The 23976-nt window shown below is 46.1% G+C and overlaps 1 protein-coding gene and 1 non-coding gene across 4 annotated transcripts in view; one reads left to right on the top strand and one right to left on the bottom strand.

Moving 5' to 3' along the window:
• FARP2 (FERM, ARH/RhoGEF and pleckstrin domain protein 2) overlaps nt 1–23976 on the bottom strand; it is a 79016-nt gene that overhangs the window by 30280 nt on the left and 24760 nt on the right. For all 3 annotated transcript variants that reach the window (XM_075529770.1, XM_075529769.1, XM_075529768.1), the window contains exons 3-5: nt 2403–2507; nt 1479–1521; nt 41–119 (exon numbers count right to left, since the gene is read on the bottom strand). In XM_075529770.1, the coding sequence (XP_075385885.1) occupies nt 41–119; nt 1479–1521; nt 2403–2507 (227 nt within the window). The remainder of the gene's footprint in view (nt 1–40; nt 120–1478; nt 1522–2402; nt 2508–23976) is intronic.
• On the top strand, nt 15020–15145 carry LOC142425208 (small nucleolar RNA SNORA20). The gene has a single exon (XR_012779562.1). It is a non-coding gene; the product is annotated as a small nucleolar RNA SNORA20 (small nucleolar RNA).

Below are 23976 nucleotides of genomic sequence, written 5' to 3' on the forward strand. Positions count from 1 at the left end.
GCCCTGAGCATGTCCGCCCCAGCTCGGAAGCGCTCCCTACCTTGTGTATTCTTCTTGCAACTGGCCTGGGTCAGGCGGGAAAAACTTCACAGCTAGGCGCAGCAAGGTGTTCTTTGGGCCTAAAACAACAAAAAATGTCAACTCCACAAATAGTCAATTTTGATATGCACTCCACATGTTACAGTGTACCTGAGCTGGTGCTTGAATGGACTTTTCAAGAAAATCTTAAATGAAATGTTAAGGTATTTCCTACACGTGAGATGGTCAGTCCTAGGTAACCAATCGCAGCAAAGAGAAAATGTAACTTTCTGTATTAAGCACACACTGTCATTTAGAAAACCCTAAAAAACAAGTAGAAGATGGATCACTAAAAATGTCAAATTTAAAAAAAAGTAAAAAAATAAAAATGTCAAATATATGTTGCCCATATTCCCAAATCCTTCTGTTTAGAGCAGAAAGTTTGGGGCTGACAGTGCCTCTCTCCCAGAGTCACTACAGCTGATGGACAGACATGGAGACACTATCATGACCTCCAACTGACAACACTCAAGGACTTACAAATGTGGCCACGTGTCCACAGGCCGGCGCCACACAGAGCACCTCACTGCCGTCAAACTGCCCTGTGCTCATAATTTTGGATTAAGAAAATAATAAATATAAAGGGTTTATAAAGAAAAGCCATAAGATTCATTAGCTGCAGTGAACACAGTATTCTAGCAGTCTCGGTATTTCACAGGAACACAGCCAGGTCACTTCCACACAGGAGAGAAGGGAGCGATTAGTGTGGGACCTGAACTGGCACAACCGTCCTGTACACAGCTGCCTTTCCCTCAGCTCAGCCCCTTGTAGAGAGACGAAGGGACATTCCTATAGGGCTTCATTTAAAAATGTAACAGAGAATAATAAATACAGGTAGATTCACAATTCCGCGTACAACTATTGAACCATGTGAACTACATCATGAACACTGTTACTCTAAAGAGAAATCTCAGTGGCTTTTCATAACCTTAAGAAAAACAACTTACTTTTGGGAGGAGGAAATATTATGCTGATACTGAACAGCATCCCGGCAGTAGTAGGACCACATGAGGTCAATTCACTGCCCTTTTCCTGTCGTATGGAGCCCTGGTAGCACTGTAGGTTAAGCAAGAGGCAGCTAATTGCAAGGCCTGAGCTTCAAACCCACTAGTTATGGCACAGGGAAAGATGAGGCTGTCTGCTCTGGCAAAGGTCCTGCCTCGGGGATCTGGAGGAGCAGTGCTACCTGCGCTGCACAGCCAGGGCTGCGAAGAGTTGGGACGGACTTGATGGTGGTGGATTTGGTTTGGGTTCCTCCTCTCACAATTCAAAATGAAATAGTTAAGCATGGCCAGATTCCCAGGACGTAGGTGGCTCAGTGAGCATCAGGGTGCCCTGGAGCTCAGCACACAGGATGCTACGACAAAAGCGAACAGACCCTTGCAGAAAAGAGTACTCACGTCGGACTTGCCTAACGATGGGCTTCAAAGGTTCGAGCCAGATCTAGGGAAAGAGATGGAGTGCGTTAAAACCCCCTTAATTAGCATCCTAACACACAACTTTCCCAGCGTCAGAGAAACACTCAGTGTGTGTGTGTGTGTGTGTGTGTGTGTGTGCACACGCGCGTGCTGGGTAGGGGAGAATTGGGGAGATGGAAGGTGGGCGCGCCCTGACCCTGGGAAGAGGTGACATCCTAATGCCACAGGGACTGGGCGTGCACCTACCCACAGTCCTTCAAGCACTTGATGGGTGACAAGCGGCTCCCGCAGAGAGGTGCTGCACGCACACTCAGAGCTGTGAACATACATGTTCCACCATTGCAGCCCACCCTGAGTTGAGAAGCAGCGCCTCGTGCAGCAGTCTGTCAGAGCCCCCACGGGAAGCAGCATGCAGGCGCACGGGCCTGTCAGCTCAAGCTTAGAGAAAGGTAAATAGATTGTCTACATCTATAAATGAACTGCTTCCACGTTGTCTTGGACTGTTGAGGGGCCCTGGTGTTACAGTGGGTTATGCATTGGGCTGCTAACCTCAAGGTCAGCAGTTTGAAACCATTAGCCACTCCATGGGGAAAAGATGGAGCTTTCTACTTCTGTCAAGACTGCTAGGCCTCACCTGGAGCACCCCCCGCAAAAAAGAGTGATAGTCTCGGAAATCCACAGGGGCAGTTCTATCCTGTCCTGTAGGGTTGCTCTGAGTTGGCATCGACTGGATGGCAGCGGGGATGAGGTTTTGTTTTTTGACAGTCAACAGTGTGCCAAGCACTAAGTACCCCCAGTCCTCCACCACCCTTGGCCCTAGCCTCTGAGGGTTCTGTGCCAGGGGGTATGGAGACGCTTGGTCCCATCCAGACCCACATCCACAATCGGCACCAGAACCTCACGTACCCAGCATGATGGGGTGTTTTGGAACTCCAGTCCAAAGTAATCAGACTCCACCAAGTTGAGCCGCATCCACACTTGAGTCAGTAACAGGTTGCCTTGACATTTAGGCTGCAAGACAGGGAGAAAAGACAGGGCAAGGATGAGGGAGGAAACCCACTTTCCACACAAACCCCATGGGAGGGAGTGCGCACCTTGCTTCTCCTTGCCATGCAGGGCACAACTACGGTTACCCCTCGATCATAAAACAAAACAGATGTGCTTGAGGCAGTCATGATGAAACATGGATACAAACAATGCTAGTGGATCCCTCCACTTTTACATTCTTGGTGTCGTCTTAAGTCTTTTTCTCTGGAACCTTTGGCTATGGAATAATTTTTGGTTTAGGTGGACATTTTCTCAAATCGTGTTAGGACTCACCAGAAAGGTGAGTCTCACCCATGTCTATGCTTACCAAGATCTCTGGACATTAGGGAACACTCCTTGTTAGCTGCTGAGTCACTCCAGAGGCCCCAGGACTCTAACCACTGTGCAAGAGGGATTTGTGAGAGGCCTTATAGACTGACTCTAAGGAAAATGCAAGGATGGCCAAGAAAATTCTAGAAAACAAAACAGGGGAGATACAAAATGTATTGCAAAGCCATAGAAACCAGACAGTTGGTGCTGGTATGTGTTGACCGAAACAAAGCAATGGAACGGATGAGGAATATGTCAATCCCTGAAGTGTTTCCATCAGTGTGGGGGAACAGCACCCATCTGGAAGAATGTCTTTGCCCCCCCGCCCCCCCACCCCCACGGCTGGCTTGTCTGGAGCTCCAGGAAGGAAGGTCGCTCTGGGCACACTGCAGAAGCTGCCTGTGTGCCAAGAGATGGGCCATGCAGACAGACCCACCTTCATGGAGAGAACACTGTCTTCAAAGACAAGCAGGGGAAATAGCTGCTGCTCACAGCAGGACTTACAACCTACTGGACTCAAAAATCATTAGTAAAAAAGATGAAACAGAAAAATGGGCAAAATGAAGGCCATTGACAAAACTGAAACATAAATGACACTTGAACACAAGAAAGGCCCCTGCCCTTGTCTTTAGAGGGGTAAAGAGGTCACATGGTGACACCACTCTTCACCTGGCAGACTGGCAGTGCTCACTGCATTGGAAAACCTGGGTGCCTACTGGATCATGGAAAGAGATGTGCTCACTGTGGGGGATGGAGGTGGTATAGACCAAACTGGTACTGCCTTTCAAAAACCTGACTATGCACACAGGACCTTAACAATCCACATACACAATGTCACGATGAAGGTTTCACATGTAAAATGCTGCTGGAAAGGTGTATTGTTACTTTGATTGTGCTAGTCAAAGATATATGATAAACCTAATAGGAGGGGTGGGGGGCTTAAAAAATTTCATGGAAAACCGGGAGTAAAACATCATGGACTTTCCCCACAAACTTCCCAAAGCCCATTGTCCATTACAGTGCATCCATCCTGCCCCCAATGGTGGGAATGGACGAGAACTTCAGGGAGTGGTGAGGTAGCCTCATGGGGAAAAATGGCCAAGGTCTCGTGCTAGGAGAAAAGGGGGTGGTGGTGTCAATGCACAGCAGGGTGCCACTCTCTGTGAGGAAAACACTGTCACCATGAGCTGCCTTTGAGTCACTGCAGCCCCATGCACAGCTGAACATATGTCAGCATGATGCCGGCATGAGGTGCAGTGAGCTACTAGACATAGCCAGGGTTCAAATGAAGGGCATGTGTCCCACCAAGGGGACTGAGCAGCTTCCTGATGAAGCAGACAAGGTTAACAGCAGCTCTGTGAGTGAGGGGTCATGCAAATAAGGTGTGTGGAACCCTATGAGGGATTGGTCAGATTTACCGTCCTACTAGGTTTAAAATGAGTCATCCTAGAGACAGATGGGGAACTCGCTACCATCAAGGAGAATCAGGAGCAGAGTAAGTCCTTTGGCCATTGGGCCCCGTGCTGGGAACCTTCTAAACCGAAGAGACTATAGGAGCTGTAACATGGAAGACAGCAAGAGATGATGGGGAGAAGCCGAGGTGGAGGAATGGCAGCAGCAGAGGCAGCAGAACCAGGAGGCCATCAGGAGACAGTGTGGTTGGCTGCCAGGCTCACACTTTCTCAGCCAAGCACTTTCAGGCAGGAGGCTTGCTGACAGTGTGGGTGGCCCTGTGCTCTTGGCAAAGCAAGGCTCCCCAACCCATAGAGCTAAGGGAGGTTTAACACTTGCTTGAGAAGGTCCTGACAGGCCCCTGCAGCAGCAGGCTGTATTGAGTTGTATCCTGCTACCCTAATAACCCGGCAGTCCTAAGTCTGCTCTGTGAGTTCTGTACAGCGATGCCTTCATAAACCCAGCAGAGTGCTGTAGGAGAGGGGGCTGGTGTGAGGGCTGGCAAAATGGAGAGACCTCTACTTCACAGGAATCAGTTTTGTGGGTTGATGCTGATTTCCACCTGCCCCTGCACCCCCATAAACTAAGAGGAGAACAGACCCGTGTGGCCCATCCTCCTTATAGCTCCACAGGGATTTCAGGAGCTGTAATCTTTTGGAAAGAGTTGGCTTGGCCTTTCTTCTGATGCAGTCCAGATTTTAGTTTATTATAAAGCATCACTGATAGCTGCAACTTAGAAATATAAAATAAGACCCACAAGTCTCATGCTTTTTGCCCGATGGTCTTTTCACTTACTGCATAATCACTTCCAATGCAGCACAAGCAGCCTGTGACCTGCCCAGCAGAAGAGGAGCCAGGCATCTTTCCCAGCTCTTCATTTTGCCACAAAGTTGCTGCTGCTCATGCTGCAGAGCAGGGCTGGACCCTGGCTCCCCCACTGCACTGTGGGGCCACCCTTGCCCTGGGCAGCTGCCGTGAGGGCAGACTGAAAGAAGGCAGTGCCCCATGCAGAGCTGTTGCCCATCGTCTGCACACAGGCCTTGCAGCACCTCCAGGAGCCACCCCTGCCCCAGGACACAGAGGAGATTTGGTCTCATCGTCCCCGAATGAGACAGGTGCTCCTCACTCTGGTATGGGAGCATGCAGCTCTGCCCTCACAGCACCAACTACTCTGCGACTCCTGCCAATGTGTTACAAAATCACTAAGGCAAAATTAGACCGCCTTTCCCGGTATATGTTTTAGAGACAGCAAACCATCAGGGCATTTTCAACATGACTTGCCAAACTAATTTTCTCAAAGCTCCAGCACCTTAACTTCTCTGAATAAACCCCACCCAGGAGGGTGATCCTTACCACCAACAGTCCCTTCAGAGTCACTTCTGTCTTCACATGGCAAGTCTGCCCCTCCAACATCTTCCCCATGAAATAGCATCTTCTGGTCACAGAAGTTCAGAAACCATACCCAGTTGAGCTGTAATGCCCACCCCCGTCCCCCCAAAGCCTCAATAATCAGAAGGACCAAATGCACTAAAATGGAAAGATCACTTATATAAGGGAGGGGTACCCCCCAAAAAACCAAAATTGCTCTCGGCAGAGCAGAGCTTTTGTAATACATATTTTTCCCACTCAGAGAGCATCGAGCAATGTGCTCTGAGTCAGTGCACTCAGTGGTGTCGCCTGGGAAGATTCTCTCTGGTCACAGTGAATTTTTATGTAAAAGTAGTTTCGCTTGAACCTCATTTTTCCTGATGTCTGATTTAAGAGAACAGCGTGCAACTGTGAAATTTTGTTTCCTGCTCTGAAAAAAATGCTACAGAAACTGTTACAATGGTGAACACAGCTTACACGGACAGCGTTATGGAAAAACTCAAGTGTATGAGTGGTTTCCTCATTTCAAAAATGGTAAAATGTCAACTGATGACAAATCTCGATTTGGACATCTATCAATTTCCCAAATAGACTAGCATGTCAACTAGTAGTGCATTTGAAGTTCGTTCCACCAGGTCAGACTGTTTGTTAATCCAGTCTTCTATTTAGAGGTTCTGAAAAGATTGCATAACAGTGTGTGGAAAAACAGGCCTTATTGGTGGCAGACAGGGGACTGGTTTTACCACTACGGCAATGTACCTGCTCATGCAGCCATCTCAGTGCACCAGTTTTTGGCAAGAAAACAGCATGCCTCTCTTGTCCCACACACCTTACTCACCTGACCTCGTACTGTGCAACTTCTTGTTTCTGCAAATGAAGACGGACATGAAAGGACAGAGAGTTGAGGGTGTAGCAGGAGTGAAGAAAAAAACAAGGGAGGTGTTATCAGCTAATACATCCAAACACATGAAGCTTGAAAAATGTTTCCAAGAGTGGAATCACAGATTTGACAGATGTACTTAGTGTAATGGAGAGTATATTGAGGGAGATAGGTTTTATTAAAAAAATTCAATACATAGCCATTTTGGGGGGAAAATTTTGCTTTTTTTGGGGGGTTCCCCCTTATATATGGCTTCTGGCACCTCATTCCAAAGCCACTGACAGCACTGGGTCATCAAGAGAGACTCAAATGACACCTGCCCCACAGCTGCTTCCCTAGGGAGAAAGCAGGTTTGGGCTGGAGTACATTCTGCTTGACGTCAGATACAAAGTGCAGGTTGGAAAACAAGACAAGCCTTTCAAGGACTCCATTGTTGCAGCTGGCCATGGACGTAAAGTCCTTCTTCTAGTGTGGACATAAAGCATACTGTTAAAAATTCACATCGACAAAAGTACCATGTTGTCTTGATGAAAATGGGCTATAAAAGTTTGGTCAACAAAGTACTTCTTTATGCTTTGTCTGAAGTACTGTGGGAAATTCTCAAAACAGCTTGACTTTGTCCTGCCACTTGATTATTTCATGTACCCATTTCCAAATCACTTGCCAAATCAAAACTCCTCCAACTCTCTAGATGCCTATACCGATTAGGAAGCTCCTATCTACACATCTAGCGTCATCACTTAAGAGTCTCTTGTCTAGGGATGAGATTAGCAGTGTATCCCCCTTGGTCATCTTGCACTGTGCTGTGAGAACGCTCTCCAGGGCCCACAGGAAACTGAAACGGCATTCATTCCGGATTTTTCAAAAGGTCACCAACATTTTTGTTCAGCATTTCACTCTCACTCTGGCACACTTCCAAAGTCTGCAGTTCCCACAGTCATAAACCAGTGCACAGCACGGCTCCAGTCCACATTGCACGAAGAGCCACAAGGTCTTGTGTTATCTCTCAGCACACAGACTCGTACCAGCTACACTGCAGAAGCCAATGCAGTGTGTCAGACAAGCGGCCATCTGGTGGAGACAGTGCCCACCATCAGAGAAGAGCTGCATCCTTAGTGGCTCCGTAGGTACCGGGTACCGAGCTCTTTCTGGAAGACCTTCTCTTAAACTACTGAAGAAAATAACATTGCCAAACTTGAATCTGCTGCTATGGGAATACCAGCTATCAACGATTGCCTCTCCACTCCAAAGTCATCCTTCCTTGGCTGGCTTTGCGGTGATGGGCCTAATCTTGTGTCCCTGGCCTTATCAGTAGATCCCACCAAGGAGGGGCTGCCAGCAGATGTTTAGTCCCCAGGTGGTCTGGAAGACCCTACAACTCCTATCCCAGTGGTTGTGGCCCTTCCTGGTGTGTATCTCGACTCGTAAGCTTCCCAACATCTAGTGGCTGAACTGCAGCTTTGGGGGAGCAGCTCCTTCCTGGGGTACTCTCATCCCCAGATGGGGCGGATACTGTTGCTAACTGATGAATGCCAGGAGGCTGGCGATCATCATACTGCTTTTTCATTCCATAGCTTTCTATTTCCAAACCAAAAAACTTATTGCCTTTGAGTCAACTCTGACTCATAGAGACCCGGCAGGATTGGGGAGAAATACCCTTGTGGTTTCTGAGACTATAAATCTTCACTATAATAAAGCATCATCTTTATTCTGTGGAGCAAACTGCTGACTGCCATTGGCAGCACAACATATAACCTGTTATGTCAGGTGTGACAGCTACAGGCTCTCCTGTCAACTTGAGTAAAGGGGTAGAGTCTAGACTGTCAATCAGGTAGCAGCTTGATAACCTCATTTGGAGGCTTGATGGAGATAAATAGCTCACTGGAGTCCAGACCCACTCTTTCTGTTTCATCTTCCTGCTGACAAGATACACAGAGTCATGCTGATCCCAGCCAGAGCCCTGGAGCTGGAGCAGCCACATGGAAATCCATGCCAGAGCTGAGATGCTTCCACTGCCACTGGACCCACAAGACTTTCCACCCACAGGCTTGTGATCTGGCATTCGGCATCATTTCAAGTGTTGTTGTGTGAGTCTGAAGAGGCATTTATAGACTGGTATCAGACATGTGAGCTAATATCAGACTTATTAATTTGCTCTGGACTTGGCTGGGATGTTTTCTTAATATACAATTACTCTTTGATAGAAAGCTCTCTCTTATATACATATGAATATCTCTGGATTTGTTTCTCTAGTCAACCCAGACTAACACACCAGAGAAACCACAAAACAGAAAGGTAACATGGTTCTCAGAAGGGACGTCTCAGCAGCGGTGTTGGCGCCTGCCCCCCACCCTGTCCCAACTGTGCTCATTAGCTAAGTCCAGAAAGGAGCCTGGCTGTCAAATGTTCTGGGCCCTATTCACCCCTGCTCCTGCAGCCAGTCAGCCCTACTCAGAAGGGACTGTCCCTGGGAAAATCAAATGGTAGTCTTCAACATTGCTGGTGATAGGTGCCAATGAGTCCATTCTGATCCATAGCAACCCTGTACACAACAGAATGAAACACTGCTCAGTCCTGTGCCATCTTCACAACTGTTTCTATGCTATAGTTCATGGATGCAGGCACATGTCAATCCATCTTGTTGAGGGCCTTTCTCTTTTCCGCTGTCCCTCTACTTTACCAAGCATGATGTCCTTCTCCAGGGACTGGTCCCTTCTGATAACATGTCCAAAGTATGTGAGGCGGAGTCCCGTCAGTCTGGCCTCTAAGGAGCACTCTTCCAAGACAGACTTGTGTGTCTATGGCACACGGCACAATTCAAATGCATCGACTCTTCTTCTATTCCTTAGTCAATGTCCAACTCTCACATGTACATGAGGCAACTGAAAATGCTATGAGTTGGGTCAGGCAGCCCTAACTCCTCAAAGTGATCTCCCTGATTTTCAATACTCTGAAGAGGTTTTGTGTACCAGATCTGCCCAGTACAACCCATTTTTTTAACCTCCTTAAAAATTTTAAAAAATTATTTTGACCTCTTGACTGCAAGCTTCATGAGCACTGATTGCGGATTCAAGCAAGATGAAATCCTTGACAACTTCAATCTTTTCTCCATTGATCATAATGTTACCTATTGGCCCAGTTGTGAGGAAGGATTTTGGTCTTTTCTCCATTGAGTCATAATCCATAAGGAAGGCTGCAATCCATAATCTTCATCAGCAAATGCAAATCTTCCTCGCTTTCAACCAGCAAGGTTGTGCCATCTACGTATCACAATTTGCTAACAAGCCTTCCTCCAATCCTCATGCTGTATACATTCTTCATCGAATCCAGCTTCTCTGATGATTTACTCAGCACACAGACAGAATAAGTATGGTGAGAAGATACAACCCTGTGTTAGTCTGGGTAAACTAGGGAAACAAATCCACAGAAACTCATATGTATAAGACAGAGTTTTATGTAAAGGGTAAGTGTACGTTAAGAAAGCATCCCAACCCAGTGCCGTCCAAGCCCTTAAGTCCAACATTAGTCCATATGTCCGACACTGATATACAAAGGCCTCCTCAATCTCACAAAAACACACGCAATGATGCCGACTGCAGGAGGAAAGCCGAATCAGTGAGCGTGTACGCATCTCAGCGCTGGCAGGGGTCTCCACAAGGCTGCTCCAGCACCCAGGGATGCATCAGAGTAGGTCCATGTGGCTTTTCCTCAGGGATGTCTTGCAGGAAGTGAGCCCTGCCAGCTGAAGCAGGGAACTGGCTAAGACAGGTGTACCTTGGTTCAACCATCAGAAAGCAAGAGACCCAAGAACTAGAAAGGCGAGGCTCACCGAGCCATTTCTCTCTCCACTGTCAGTTAATCCCACATGTATTTATTGGCCGGGTTGGCACAATAAACCCTAACTATCTCAAACCCTGATACACACCTTTCCTGATTTTAAATCATGCAATATTCCCTTGTTCTGTTCATAAAATTGCCTCTGGATTTAGTACAAGTTCCTCATGAGCACAATGAAGTGTGATGGAATTCTATTCTGCTCAAGGCTATCCATAGTTTGTTATGATTCCACAAAGCAGAATGCCTTTCTGTAGTCAATAAAACACAGGAAGTATTTTTCTAGTATTCCATCCGCAATGATTATCTCCCTACTCTCCTCTGAATATGCAATGACCCTCTGATGACTCCCTGTCAATGTACTGCTGTCACCATTGTTGGATGATCTTCAGTAAAATTTTATTTGCATGTGATGTGAATGATGTTGTTCTATAATTGGAGCATTCTATTGGATCACCTTTCTTTGGAATGGGCCCAGAGATGGATCTCTTCTCATCAGTTGTCCCAGTAGCTGTCTTCCAAAGATCTTAACATAGACGAGTGAGTGCTTCCAGTGCTTCATCAGCTCAGGGAAACATTTCCATTGGCAGCTCATCCACTCCTGGAGCCTTGTTTTTGGCTAATGCTTTCAACGCAGCTTCAACTTCCTCCTTCAGCACCACTGCTGCTCATATGCTACCTCTTGAAGTGGTGGAAGGTCGACTAGTTCTTTTTGGTATGGTGCTTCTCTATGTATTCTTTCCACTTGCTTTTTTCCTATTCTTTTTAAAAAATAGTTTTATATTGGCACATAGCTCACATATCATATAATTTAATAGTCCAATCATATTAAGATTTGTGCAATCACCACCATAATCAATTTCCGTATATTTTCTTCTCGAACTTACTGTTATTCTCTGCTTTCAGCCAAGATACATCTGACATTAGCAATGATATCCCCGTTTCCACATCCCCCTCTCAATCGGGCCTGAACCTCTGCAGTGCGTTTGTCAACGAGGTACTGCTGCAACTACTGTTGGGTGATGATCTTCAGCACATTTTGCCTTAGGGGCAATGAAACCTCCAGACCCAGGCAGCCTTCCTTGGAAGGGATTGTGAAAACATCTACAGCTCCATCCAAAACCTGATTTAGAAAACTACATAGTAGCCAAGAGAGATTATCAGACACTTAAAATCAAACTCTGGAAACAGAACCCCAATCTGAGCAACAAGGGGATACCCCTTCATGAGCAGAGCAGACAGAAACTTCACTGACCCACAGCAAGCAAGTGATAGAAGACAACGGGGACAGTCCACAGGAAAAGAGCCCTTCTTCAGAAGCCTACAGGAGACAAGCTTCAGCCAAGAAGAAAAGGAGCGAGTCTTACAGCAAAAGGTGTCCCACAGAATATATAATGTATGTGCCAACCAGTATCATGCTGACATGCAGCCAATAGTAGCTTGTGGACAGCAGCCGCTGGGTTTGGTTTCACTGTCTGTAGTGGTCGGAGGGGCGTGAGGGTGGGGTGGGGAGCCGCCCTGGAGTAGCAGGCGGGGGAACTTGCCCCTCCCCCCGTCGGCTGCTGGGGAGCAAAGAAGGGTTTGGGCTGCTGCCGTCAAGGGCCCCCTGCACTGCCCCGAGTGCGGGCTTTCTGTGCCCGACTTCGCCAATGCCGGGCAGTGCCCGCACAGTCGGTCCCAGCTCGCAGAGTCTCCTCCCCGCCCCGTGACGCCCCGCTCCGTGCAGGGTTAAGGGTCCTCGCGGCCCATGATATTAGAAAGAGCCAAACTCCTTACTAATGATCGGAACCGGAGTCTGTGAATGGCAGAACGCTTGGCTACGTTGGCAGCCAGAATCCAGCGAGGCCCTTGGAGGACAGGTCGGGTCCATTCTGACAAACCAGCCAGAGAGCCCCATGGAACACAGTTCTTGAACACCTGCGTTTTGAGTCAGAACTGATGGGATGGTAGCTGATTCTTTCTTGGACAATGGGAAGCTAACTTACTTTCTCAGTTCTTAATTAAATGCATAAAACTGTGTGGAGGGAGCCTGGTGGCAATAGTGGGTTTCATGTTGGGCTACTAACTAGATCAGTATTTAGAACCCACCTGTCGCTCTGCAAACCCAAAGAAACAGCTCTACCCTGTCTTAGCAGGTCTCCGTGATGTAATGATTATGCATGTGCACGTACACGAAGGGCATGAGCAAGTGCGGGGAAACATCTGGAAGCATTACATGGGAGGCATGAGGTTTTTCCCAAAGAGGTGGGGGAGAAACAGGTAATTTTAATGTTTTGCCTCTGTCTCCTTTTTATCAACTATGAATATACATTATATTTTTAATTTACAAAATATTTCTAATAACTATTATTTTATTACAGTTAAAAAACCCACCTGACTTGAATAATTAAAAATAGCAGCATTCATTTCTAAACTGAGAAAAACTACCATTATCAGAAGCTTTAACTCTTTTTCATCTTTTTTGATAGCAACAATCTTCCAAAACGATCTATCCCCTTTCCAGTGTTCTTAATTTTCCAAATTTAACTCCCTTTAAAAAAAAAAAAAAGGGAAGATTTACTAAAAAACCCTGTGTGCACAGCAAGAGTTTCTCAAAACCTCTATTTGAATTCCTTAATTAACAAGTTAACTGGCTTAATTTACCCATTAGGTTTTAGGTATATTTCATTCATTTTGGGGGATATATTTCATTTCTTAATGTAATTTGCAGGTAGCATGTGCTTTTACTAAAAGGGACAGAACAGATATAAATGGAAGTATACCCAGCTATAGAGCTGAACCCCTTTGATTTAACATGTTTGCTTTAAAAGAACTCACCTCATATTTCTAGCATGTACTTGGTATGTTCAAATATATTTGAAAAGTACAGAAATGTCTAGAACCTTAGGCTTATTTCTGAGTTTTAAAAGGAAATTGTTTTAATGGTGGGAGAGGGCGGACAGAGCTAGCTTACCAGTTTCAAATAAAGCACACCTAGAAATCTATATGGTCCTACATTAGTAAGGAGCAAACAAATCCAAAAAGAATACAAAAATTATGATGAAACTTATGACAATTAAAAATATTTTGAGAAGAAGTGTCGTTTCTATGATTACAAGCACTCCTTTAGGAAAATTCATGTCAGCTAGTTTACGCCAGTCTAAAAGTGAAGCTCTGGGAAAGGTTCAAGGACAAGTGTGGACGATAGGGACTAGGGAGAAATACTGCTTTTTTCCCTTTTCTTTCTGTCACCAGTTAGGGCTGTGGCCCTCTCTGCCACTGTGGCAGGATAAAGCTGTGCTATGAAGCACAAACTCACTCACAGGGCGCTTCACTCATGCACAAAACATTCTGGAGCACTCAGTCATCACAGGGTGGAAGAGCTGAAAGTTTTTTTCTTGTTTTTCTTTTAGTGACTACTCAAAATCTCTAAAATAAAAAGCTCACCATGACTGCCCCTCAACAACCCCACCACCCCCACAAACACAGCTCCAAGGCTCACAGCTGGGGTACGGCCTGGGTGGCCAGGTCAGTCTGTCTTAGGGTTTATATTGCGGAGCAGGGAAAACTCCAAGTAAGCAGCCCTGAGGCAGGGCATGAGGGGGCCTGCATGGTTGGAGGGGTGGGGCGGTTGCATGGCTGCAGTGGACAGTGCCCTGGGGGCTGAGGCAGAGGCCTGGTCTTGTTGAAGTGACTGCTCCACCCTGTCCCAACTGCTGTGTTCTCAATGTTCACTGTCCAGGTTCACCCTTCTCCTCATTGTAACGTATGGTGTCATTTTCATGACATCTCTACCATCCCCCAACTCTTCATTGCTATTTTAGACTTTTAAAACAATTTACTGTATATATTCAAGTATTAGCCGAGTTTTTCAGCACATTTTTAATGCAACTTTTGTGGTAAAATTAGGTGTCTTGGCAGATATTTGGGTCGGCTTATACTGGAGTATATATGATACTTGGGGGAGGTGGTGATAAAGGGGGACTGATATCAAGGAGTCAAGAAGGAAGAGAATATTTCAAAACTGATTGTGGTAAAGATTGTACACTCTTGCTTGATGTGATTGAATGGAATGCTTATATGGAATGGCATCATGTCTAGATTAGCTCCTAATAAAATGGTTTGGGGAAAAAAAAAACTTAAGTAAAACACAAATCAAAACAATTTACTATTACTATCTTCTCTGCTCTGAACTCCAACTTTTGTGTCCCCTTCAAATAAGAGCTACCCCAAACTTAACGCACAGAAAACAAAGTTTGCTCAGACTTGGCCTAACCATGCAACCTTCTTTCCTGTGAAGCTGGACATGTGTTAACGCCACAACCCTCAACTCACAGAGGGGCTGACACAGCCAGTGCCATTCTGCTGCTTAGGGGTATAATCTGGCACATTTTGATGTTGTGCACACACTGTGTGACCCTGAAATCTCTTTCCCCAAAGGAGAGAAGCACGGGGGCACAGGTCCACTATAGAGGGAGGCTGTGAGAGGTGTGACCAGCCATCAAATATGGCGAAAGAGCTACTATGCAGGGAAATGGTCATGACACAGGCTTGGGTCACAGACCCACAGAAGTAGGATGGTCCCTTTCTGGGCCACCGCCCTGGGGACTTGTTTTCTACAATGAACATGTGTTATGATAGAAAAGGCATTTTCCCCCCCATTGATTTGCTGCTATTGTCTGTCAGTGATGTGAGCAGTTATACGCATGGGATAGAATATATGAGACCCCTGCAAATTGAGATGAAATCATTTTCTCTTTTCTGCGTGGTCTGGACATTGGGAGAAAAAAAAAGAAGAGGCATTTTTAAAGGATGGCATTCGATCCAAAAGAAGACCGAGGAGCTCAGAGTGGCTCTTGGTCCCAGGTCTGGAGGAGTCAGATCCACAGAGCTGCAGGGTGGCCTAGGGCTCAGCCGGGGGGATAGCTCCCCACTGGACAGAGATGCTGTCTGGTGCAGTAGGGTGGACAGGCCCCTGTACGACAACAGGAGAGCTTGCCTTCTTTCACGGAGGAGCACAGGGTTCACTGGAGACACCAACACCCATGCTCGGGGGTGTGCACCTCTACAGACCCTCCTGGGAACCACTGCACCCCCATATGTGATATATGTGAACGATGGGCCTTGTCTGTGTTGTTCAGTGAGTGGGGCAGAAGAAATGGCATTAGGAAAGGCGACTGCTGTGAGCAGGTCCAAAGCAGTTTGACAAAGGCAAAAGTGGGCTCAGATGGAGGGCAGATCATCTCCTTGAAGCCACGGTTTCCACCCTGCTGCACCCCACAGAGCGGTTGTCCAAGTCAGCATCCTGGGCTGACCTGACTGAATACCTCACCTGCCAGGTTTGAGAGCCACCCCCTGGGGCGCAGAGGACAAGTAGGCTGTGCAGAGCAGAAGAGCCCCCAGAGGAGTGCTGCTGAGAGGGTGTGAGGAAGGAGTGCAGAGAACAGGGCCAGGAGGGAAAGCAGCCCACAAGCTTAGGCAGGACCCTGTGCTGGTGAAGGACGAGGGACAGAGCAACGCCCCACCTAAATGAGGTAAGGCTGAGGTGGGCACACCTCCATGCGCAAGCCCAGGCCAGGTTTATAGCACAGAGAAGCACACACGCACACAATGCAGTGGCTACCACAAGAGTTACCTGCTTGTAATATTAAACTCTGGAAGAAGGCTCCTTGTCCACCCCCAGGACAAGGGCATGCTACTGTGGGCCCAGGTGAGGGACTAAGCCAGAACCTTAGGGATCCACATGCGCATAGACACAGCTGCACCCAGGCAGACAAGCACCATTTTCAAAGGGCCACATCACCATCAGGGCATGTGCTGGGCAGCTGGGGAGGGCCTGGGAGAACCTGGCCTCTGGGAACTAGCTCACCTGCAACTTCCAAGCACCCTGCCCCCTCCAACTCCCCTCCCCACAGGTGGCTGGTCTCCATGGGACACCAGAGTAGGGCTGTTCCCAAGGTCCCCCTCCTGAATTCAGACTGGGTGGTGAGAGCGCTGAGCCTGAGACCCGGCAGGGAGAGTCTGGAGAGGCAGGATGAGTTGAGGGCAGTGGAGAGGAGGCCTGATGAAGCACTTGGACTGGAGCGTTAGGGGGTGGGGGCAGGGTGCACAGGAAGCCCACTGTCCTCAAGGGGAAGAGAGGAGAGCAAAAGGGAGCCTGCTTGACTGAGGTGAGGGAAGAAAACTAGCACTCAGCTCTTCTCAGGCTGCAAACTGAACCTCTCAGTTTAAGGTGGGGCGAGCCTTGTGTAAGTACAGGGCCCCTGGGCCGGCTGGGGCCACATGTGGGCTCTCAGTTCAGCTGCTGCCTACTAACTGCCTCCCAGGCCGCTCCCTGCCCTGTGCCTTGTTTCCCAAGCTTTCTGGGATAAGCCACATCAAGTGCCTAGCTCTCAGGCACTCCACAGGTGGCTTGTAAGTCCTAATACCCCTGAGGCCCCAATGCTGATCCTTTGCAAGCACTGCAGTAGCCTTCTCCTGCCCACAGAGCAGCAAAGTGGCACCACCAGTGACTGTCACTTTATTAGCTAATGCCTACTATGACACACCAGCCTTGCCTGTGTGTGTTTGCCAAGGTGTGTGCACACCTGGGTAGTGGGGGGAGCTGGCACTGGGCAACAAAGAGTAAGAATGCCCACGTCCCTGGTATGTACCACCCATGCCACATTTCTGGCATCAGTGTCAAAATCATGGATCATCCTTCCAAGACAAAATAACAGGTTTCCATAGCTAGGGCAGGACCACGTATAATAGTTGTGCATACTAGAAACACAGAAAGTCTTTTGTAGGAAGCCTCTATTATCTCCAACTTTGAGACGATGAATTACTAACTTCTCATCTGAGGTCAGACCAAAGAAAGGCCTAAGGCAGTGAGTTTGCCATATTTAGGATGCTTGAGTGGGAGCAATGACAAACATTTGGCTATGATCCTTTCTGGAATTTTGACTATTTCTTCCAGGCCAGAAACTAAACATTAACTTTGTACTGAAATAGCACTTAAAAGTAGTCTAACATGGAACTTCACGATTGAGGATTTGCCCTCCTACTTATCACATATGTAATTTAAAGCTTTTGCAATTCTTAAAAAAAAGCCTATTCTAAAAATTTTGAGTATGGTAAAGATAAAGGAAACATGAAAATTCAGATTAATAATAATTTAAAAACTCTTCATGCTTAATTGAAATTGACCCCCATTGCCAGCAATGGTGCAGAATCACCTTGTGGATGAAATTTCACACAGAACTGAAAAATTTCAAGCAAGATTGGTTTTTTAACAGTATCACTTCTAAAAATTAATGAAAAAGTAGTATCACTTTAATTCACACTAGATAATTCCTTTTAAAAAATCATTTTATTAGGGACTTGAATAACTCATCACAATCCATACAACCATCTATTGTGTTAAGCACATTGGTACATTTGTTGCCATCATCATTCTCAAAACATTTGCTTTCTACTTGAGCCCTTGTTATAATGATGCTCTCATTTTCCCCTCCTTCCCCTCACTTCCTTCCTCATGAACCCTTCATAATTTATAAATTATTATTATTTTGTCATATCTTATGCTTCCGACGTCTCCCTGCACCCACTTTTCTGTTGTCTGTCTCCCAGGGAGGAGCCCACATGCAGATCCTTGTAATCCGTTCCCCCTTTCTATCCCACCTTCCCCCCACCCTCCCAGTATCACCACTCTCACCATTGGTCCTGAAGGGATTATCTGTCCTGGATTCCCTGTGTTTCTAGTTCCTATCTGTACCAGTGTACATCCTCTGGTCTAGCCAGATTTGTAAGGTAGAATTGGGATCATGATAGTAGAGGTGGAGGGAGCATTTAAGAACTAGAGGAAAGTTGTATGTTTTATCATTGGAGGAAAGTTGTATGTTTTATCATTGCTACACTGCACCCTGTCTATACACATGTAAATTACTTATATATGATGATGGGGGAATAGATCTATATGCATATATTTATAGATAATTTCTAAATGCATCGTTTAGATTATGGATTAATAAAAGTTCAGCTGCTGTAAATAACCTGCCCTCAGAAACACCCGGAAGAGCCACTTGGGGGACTCTTGTTCTCTGGCTGAGACCTCTCACTGTGCCCGTGTCCAGTTACTGGTACTACTATCTCCTCACTGCACCCATCAGTAGAGCACTGGACATGTTTCCCAAGGGAAGGGCAGGCTGACCCCCCGCCATGTCCCACTGCTGCTCTGACGGCTCAAGGATAAGAGCACTTGATCTAAGACCAGATTCTGATTTTAAAACCATAGCAGAGGAAACTCCTTAATGAACTACAAGTCAGAACTTTACAAAATAAAACACTGAAACCCTGAGAGATCTTGGGGTATCAAAAATTCCAACAATAAATATTACTGAAAATAACAGATGATTAGATCCTATTTTTTTACAGATGGCTCTCTACCCCAAGTCTCCCCCCACAGTTTCTCCCCTTTCTCTGCACCATAAATACCCTTCTGCATAAATTGTTCCTCGTTAACTAATATAAAGAACCAATAAGTGTATCTTACATAATTATCTTACTAAATCCTCACAAGCCTCAGCAAATGATATACAAACAAGGACAACCAGAGATCCAAAAATACTTATAATTGAGATGAATGCTGATTTAAAAATTGCATCAGTAAAAGTTCCTAGTTCTAAACAGCTGCATAACAACCACTCCAGTGCAAAACTCCATCATGTCCCAACATAGAGGCCACATGCTGTCAGCAGTTTTCTGGGGCCAGTGTCAGCGCTGTGTGCTATGGACCCTTAGCTCCTTCCTTGCCTGGCTGTCATGCTGTGGGGACCAGGCTGAGTAACAGTGCTAACTAGCTTCACCCTAAGGCAGCAGTTGTCCAAGGGACAGTCCCACAGGTGACTTTTTAATCAAAGTGCTCCCTCTTTAGCCATGAAAAAGAACTTCTGAAATCTCATCTCAGCCTGACCTCAACATCATGGGACAGGAAAAACTTCACTTTTCATTGTTTAGAAGGTCTAGTTTTAAACCATCTAGACACATGGGTAGAAAGAACAGACAAGCACGCATTATCTAGGTCAGGAAAGAAATCACGGGAACAAGACACACTGTGATGCACATTTGGTGTCATCAGATGTCTGTCAGCCCCAAAGGCTTCAAAAACCCTCACTGTGACACAGCCTTACCGAGGTTTCTTTGCTCCCTGCCACTGTGACAGCCACACTGTTCACTCACTCTGAGATGCACGGTGGTGGATGGTGTGTGCAGAGCTCAACGCTCAGAAGGAAACCCTGCGAGGGGGCAGAGGCTGGCTTACTCATTAAACACAAAGAAACCATTAGCCACAAGTGCTTGGAAAGAGACAGGCACCAAAGGGTACCTTCAAGCCAAAGCAAAAAAAAAAAAAAGGCATCTGTAGAACAACTCAGAATATTCTCTAAGCGAAAATGACCCCTGGAAGTAAACCTGCGACATCAGCTTGGGGACTCTGCATGGTCACATTCAGAGGTAGCATTTCACAGCTGAGTGTAGGTGCAGGAAGCCAGTGTTTTCCAAGTGTAACATCAGCCAACAAACCCCTAATGTTATAGACACTCCTGCTAAGATTTAAGTATAAAAAATACATAGGTTATAAAATGCATATAGTAAACAAACAAGATAGGTTTTTATGTCTAAAAACATCCTCAAACACACTTGGCTTTTGGAGGCTAGAAAGCTCTTTTTTTTTTTTTTTAAATTGTTTCATTAGGGGCTCATACAACTCCCATCACAATCCATACACACATCAATTGGGTAAAGCACATCTGTATATTCCCTGCCCTCATCATTCTCAAAACATTTGCCTTCTACTTAAGCCCCTGGCACCAGGTCCTCACTTTTCCCCCTCCCTCCCCGCTTCCCCCACCCATTAGCCCTTGATAATTTATAAATCATTATTTTGTCATATCTTGCCCTGTCTGACTTCTCCCTTCACCCACTTTTCTGTTGTCTGTCCCCCAGGGAGGAGGTCACATGTAGATCCTTGTAATCGGTTCCCTCCTTCCAACCCACTCTCCCTCTACCTTCCCAGTATCACCACTTACACCCCTGGTCCTGAAGATATCATCAGTCCTGGATTCCCTGTGTTTCCAGTTCCTATCTGTATCAGTGTCTATCCTCTGGTCTAGCCAGACTTGCAAGGAAGAATTTGGATCATGTTAGGGGGCGTTGGGGGAGGGGGGGAAGCATCTAGGAATTAGAGGAAAGGCGTATTTTTCATGGGTGCTACATCATATCTTGACTGGCTCGTCTCCTCCCCTAGACCCCTCTGCAAGGGGATCTCCAGTGGCTGACAAATGGGCTTTGGGTCTCCACTCTGCACTTCCCTCTTCATTCACTACGGTAAATTTTTTTTGTTCTGATGATGCCTTATACCCGATCCCTTCAACACCTTGTGATCCCACAGGCTGGTGTGCTTCTTTCATGTGGGTTTTGTTGCTTCTGAGCTAGAAGGCCACTTGTTCACCTTCAAGCCTTTAAGACCCCAGACCCCTTTTGATAACCGGACACCATCAGCTTTCTTTGCCACATTTGCTTATGCACCCATTTGTCCTCAGCGATCGTATCATGGAGGTGTGTACCTAATGATATGATTTTTTGTTCTTTGATGCCTGATAACTGATCACTTCAGCACCTGGTGATCACACAGGCTGGTGTGCTTCTTCCTTGTGGGCTTTGTTGCTTCTGAGCTAGATGGCTGCTTGTTTATCTTCGAGCTTTTAAGACCCCAGACTATATCTTTTGATAGCCGGGCACCATCAGCTTTCTTCAACACATTTGCTTATTCACCGCTTTGTCTTCAGCGGTTGTGTCAGGAGGTTGAACATCATAGAATGCCACCCTAATAGAAGAAGGCATTCTTGCATTGAGGGAGTACTTGAGTGGAGGCCCAATGTCTTTCTGCTATCTTAATACTAAAGAGGTATAGCTGAAACCCAGGTGGGGACAGAGCATGATAGTGGGACAGGAGGAAAGTCAAGGAAAATAGAGGAAAGAGCTCGGAGGCAAAGGGCATTTGTAGAGGTCCAGATAAAGACATGTACATATGCAAATGTACTTACATATGAGGATGGGGAAATAGATCTATGTGGCTAGAAAGCTCTTAAAGGAAGCCTACTAACCAGCCTGACTTTTGGTTTCATTCATTCAACATGTATTGACTGAGATGAAGATTCAAAGGGGGAGATACAGACGCCCAGCCAAGATGTGTTATTCTGGGCAGGAAGGACCTTTGTGGAGACCCAGTCTACTGACACAGAGCAGTGTCAAAGGACCCTGTACAACTGCTGCCCTGCACCCTCAAGTTTACATGATGGAGCACAGTGGTTCTCAACCTTCCTCATGCTGCCACCCTTTCATACAGTTCCTCATGTGGTGGTGACCCCCAACCATAAAATTATTTTCGTTGCTACTTCATAACTGTCATTTTGCTACTGTTATGAATCTTAATGTAAATATCTGATATGCAGGATGTATTAGGCGACCCTGTAAAAGGGCTGTTGTGTCCCTGCCCCCAAATGGGTCACGACCCACAGGTTGAGAACCACTGATCTAACAGCACGAACACAAAGCCTCTTTGTACACAATCAGTGTTTCTTAGTGCACACAGAGGGTGGGTGGGGGGATGTTAAAGGGGCTGAGAATACAGGGACTGGTTAAGGGACACTTTGGGCTTTCCATGTTCTGGATCAACAGGAAAGAAGAATTATCATACTGAGTGGTGACTGATCCTGATTACCAAGGGGAAACAGATTGATACTACAAAATGGAGATAGAGATGAGTCGATTTGAATACAGACAGCCCCTAGGGTGTTTCTGAGTACTACCACACCCTGTGATTCAACCCAGGCATCCGCTGACTACTAATGGCTCAGACCCAAACTGGTCCAAAGAAGTTGGAGATTGAAATAGCCCCAAAGTCTAACTCTGTTCTGTCCGGAGCCCCTACCCCTTCTCCCTTGAGTGTAGTCTCTCCCGTCTCTGGGTTCTTCTAATTGTTGCAGTGTCCCAGAGAACTCCTGTTTTGAGGAAATGTCTCATGAGGTGATGGGTGCAGTTCAGTCCAAGGTCTGAAAGTCAGGCAGGTTTTGTAAGTGATGCTGGAGTCAAAAAACACACTTCTCTCCTGGCTCTTGCCAGTGATGAGTTCACACCCCAGTGTTTCTCAGTGAATTCATTTTACATGCAGCGGGTGGCATTGCCGGAAGCTTGTTCATAATTACTCATAGGTGAATCCTATCAGTATCTTTCCCCACCTTCTTACCAGACTGTACAGGGAAAGGTCGTTTGATGGGAGTCACATGGTACAATCAAATTTCCCCAAATGTAGCAATCTGTTCTCCACCCCTGGACTCTCTTAGTCATGCATATATGACCTGGGGTCTCTGGCAAGATGTTTCCAGTAGGCATTGGCCTCCTACTAAGCTAATGCTGTCAGGCTTTCTCCCAGGCCACCCCAGAAACAGCTTTCTTTTTCCCCTTCTCTCAGCTGTAGCATATAAATTCTTACACGCAGTGTAAATAATAGTAACTAAGTTAACCATTAAAGAGTATGGTTCGATTCACACCCTTAACTAAGGTCAGAACACAATCTCATCCCATCCCTCTTGTGAGCCAATAATGCATGCCCTCCAAAATGGTACCACGGCCACAGGCATGGGAATTTCAGAATGATTACACATCACATGAGGAGTTAGGGCTGGAAGGGCCATAGTAATGGAGTATAACTCAGTTCCAATCACCAGTAATTGTCAATGCATTTTGATTGCATGTTTGACCAATTTCAGGCTATAGAACTTGGTGATTAGTGGACTGTGTGTTAATTTGAGTGACAGTTGTATTAACCAGTCTTCCTTGTAGGTTATGAGTATTACCTTATCACTTACTGGTTATGCTTTAAGATAGAACTTTCTTCTTCACATGCTTGGAATTAACTTCTATGTCACTAAAGACGTCAAATCCATTTGTGTTACTTTTTATTTAGCCACTCAGACCAATATTTAGGTCTGATGGGTAAGGAATCTGGAGGGGCTCTTTTTATTTTTAAACCTGTGAACTTTTATTCTTGTCTTTATTTACTTATTTTCAAAAGAAGTACACTGTACATGGTTAGAAAGCCCATCTAAACAAATGAAATCAGCAACAATATCTCACTAACCCCCCCATAAGGGTGGTTCCCTTTCTACTCCCCTGTCCCCCAGTTCTTCCTTAATAGTCTACCCTTTCCCTCTCCCTGTTGATGGCCTCCTTGTAGTCACCAAAGCCTTATCTTTGGGTGTAAAAATCACATTTCTTTTTGTTTTCCCTTATAATAATGGTATTATTAAATATTTATCTTTGTAGGACTAAGTTTGTTAAGCATCATGTTCTCTAATTTTGTCCATGTCTTGCGGTGTTTAAGAGTGTTTTCACTCTTTTATGGACGCATAAAATTCCCTTGTATGAAAGTAACAGTGTTTATCTCTTCCTCTACAATCAGAGCTTTTTCACTGTTTCCATGTGTTTGCTATAATGGAGACTGTTGCAGTAAATGCAGGGGTGCATGTGTCTGCTCATGTTGTCTTCTTTACTTCTTTAGGGTCTACACGC

The sequence above is a fragment of the Tenrec ecaudatus genome, chromosome 13 (assembly GCF_050624435.1).
Source record: "Tenrec ecaudatus isolate mTenEca1 chromosome 13, mTenEca1.hap1, whole genome shotgun sequence".
NCBI classification, from domain to species: domain Eukaryota; kingdom Metazoa; phylum Chordata; class Mammalia; order Afrosoricida; family Tenrecidae; genus Tenrec; species Tenrec ecaudatus.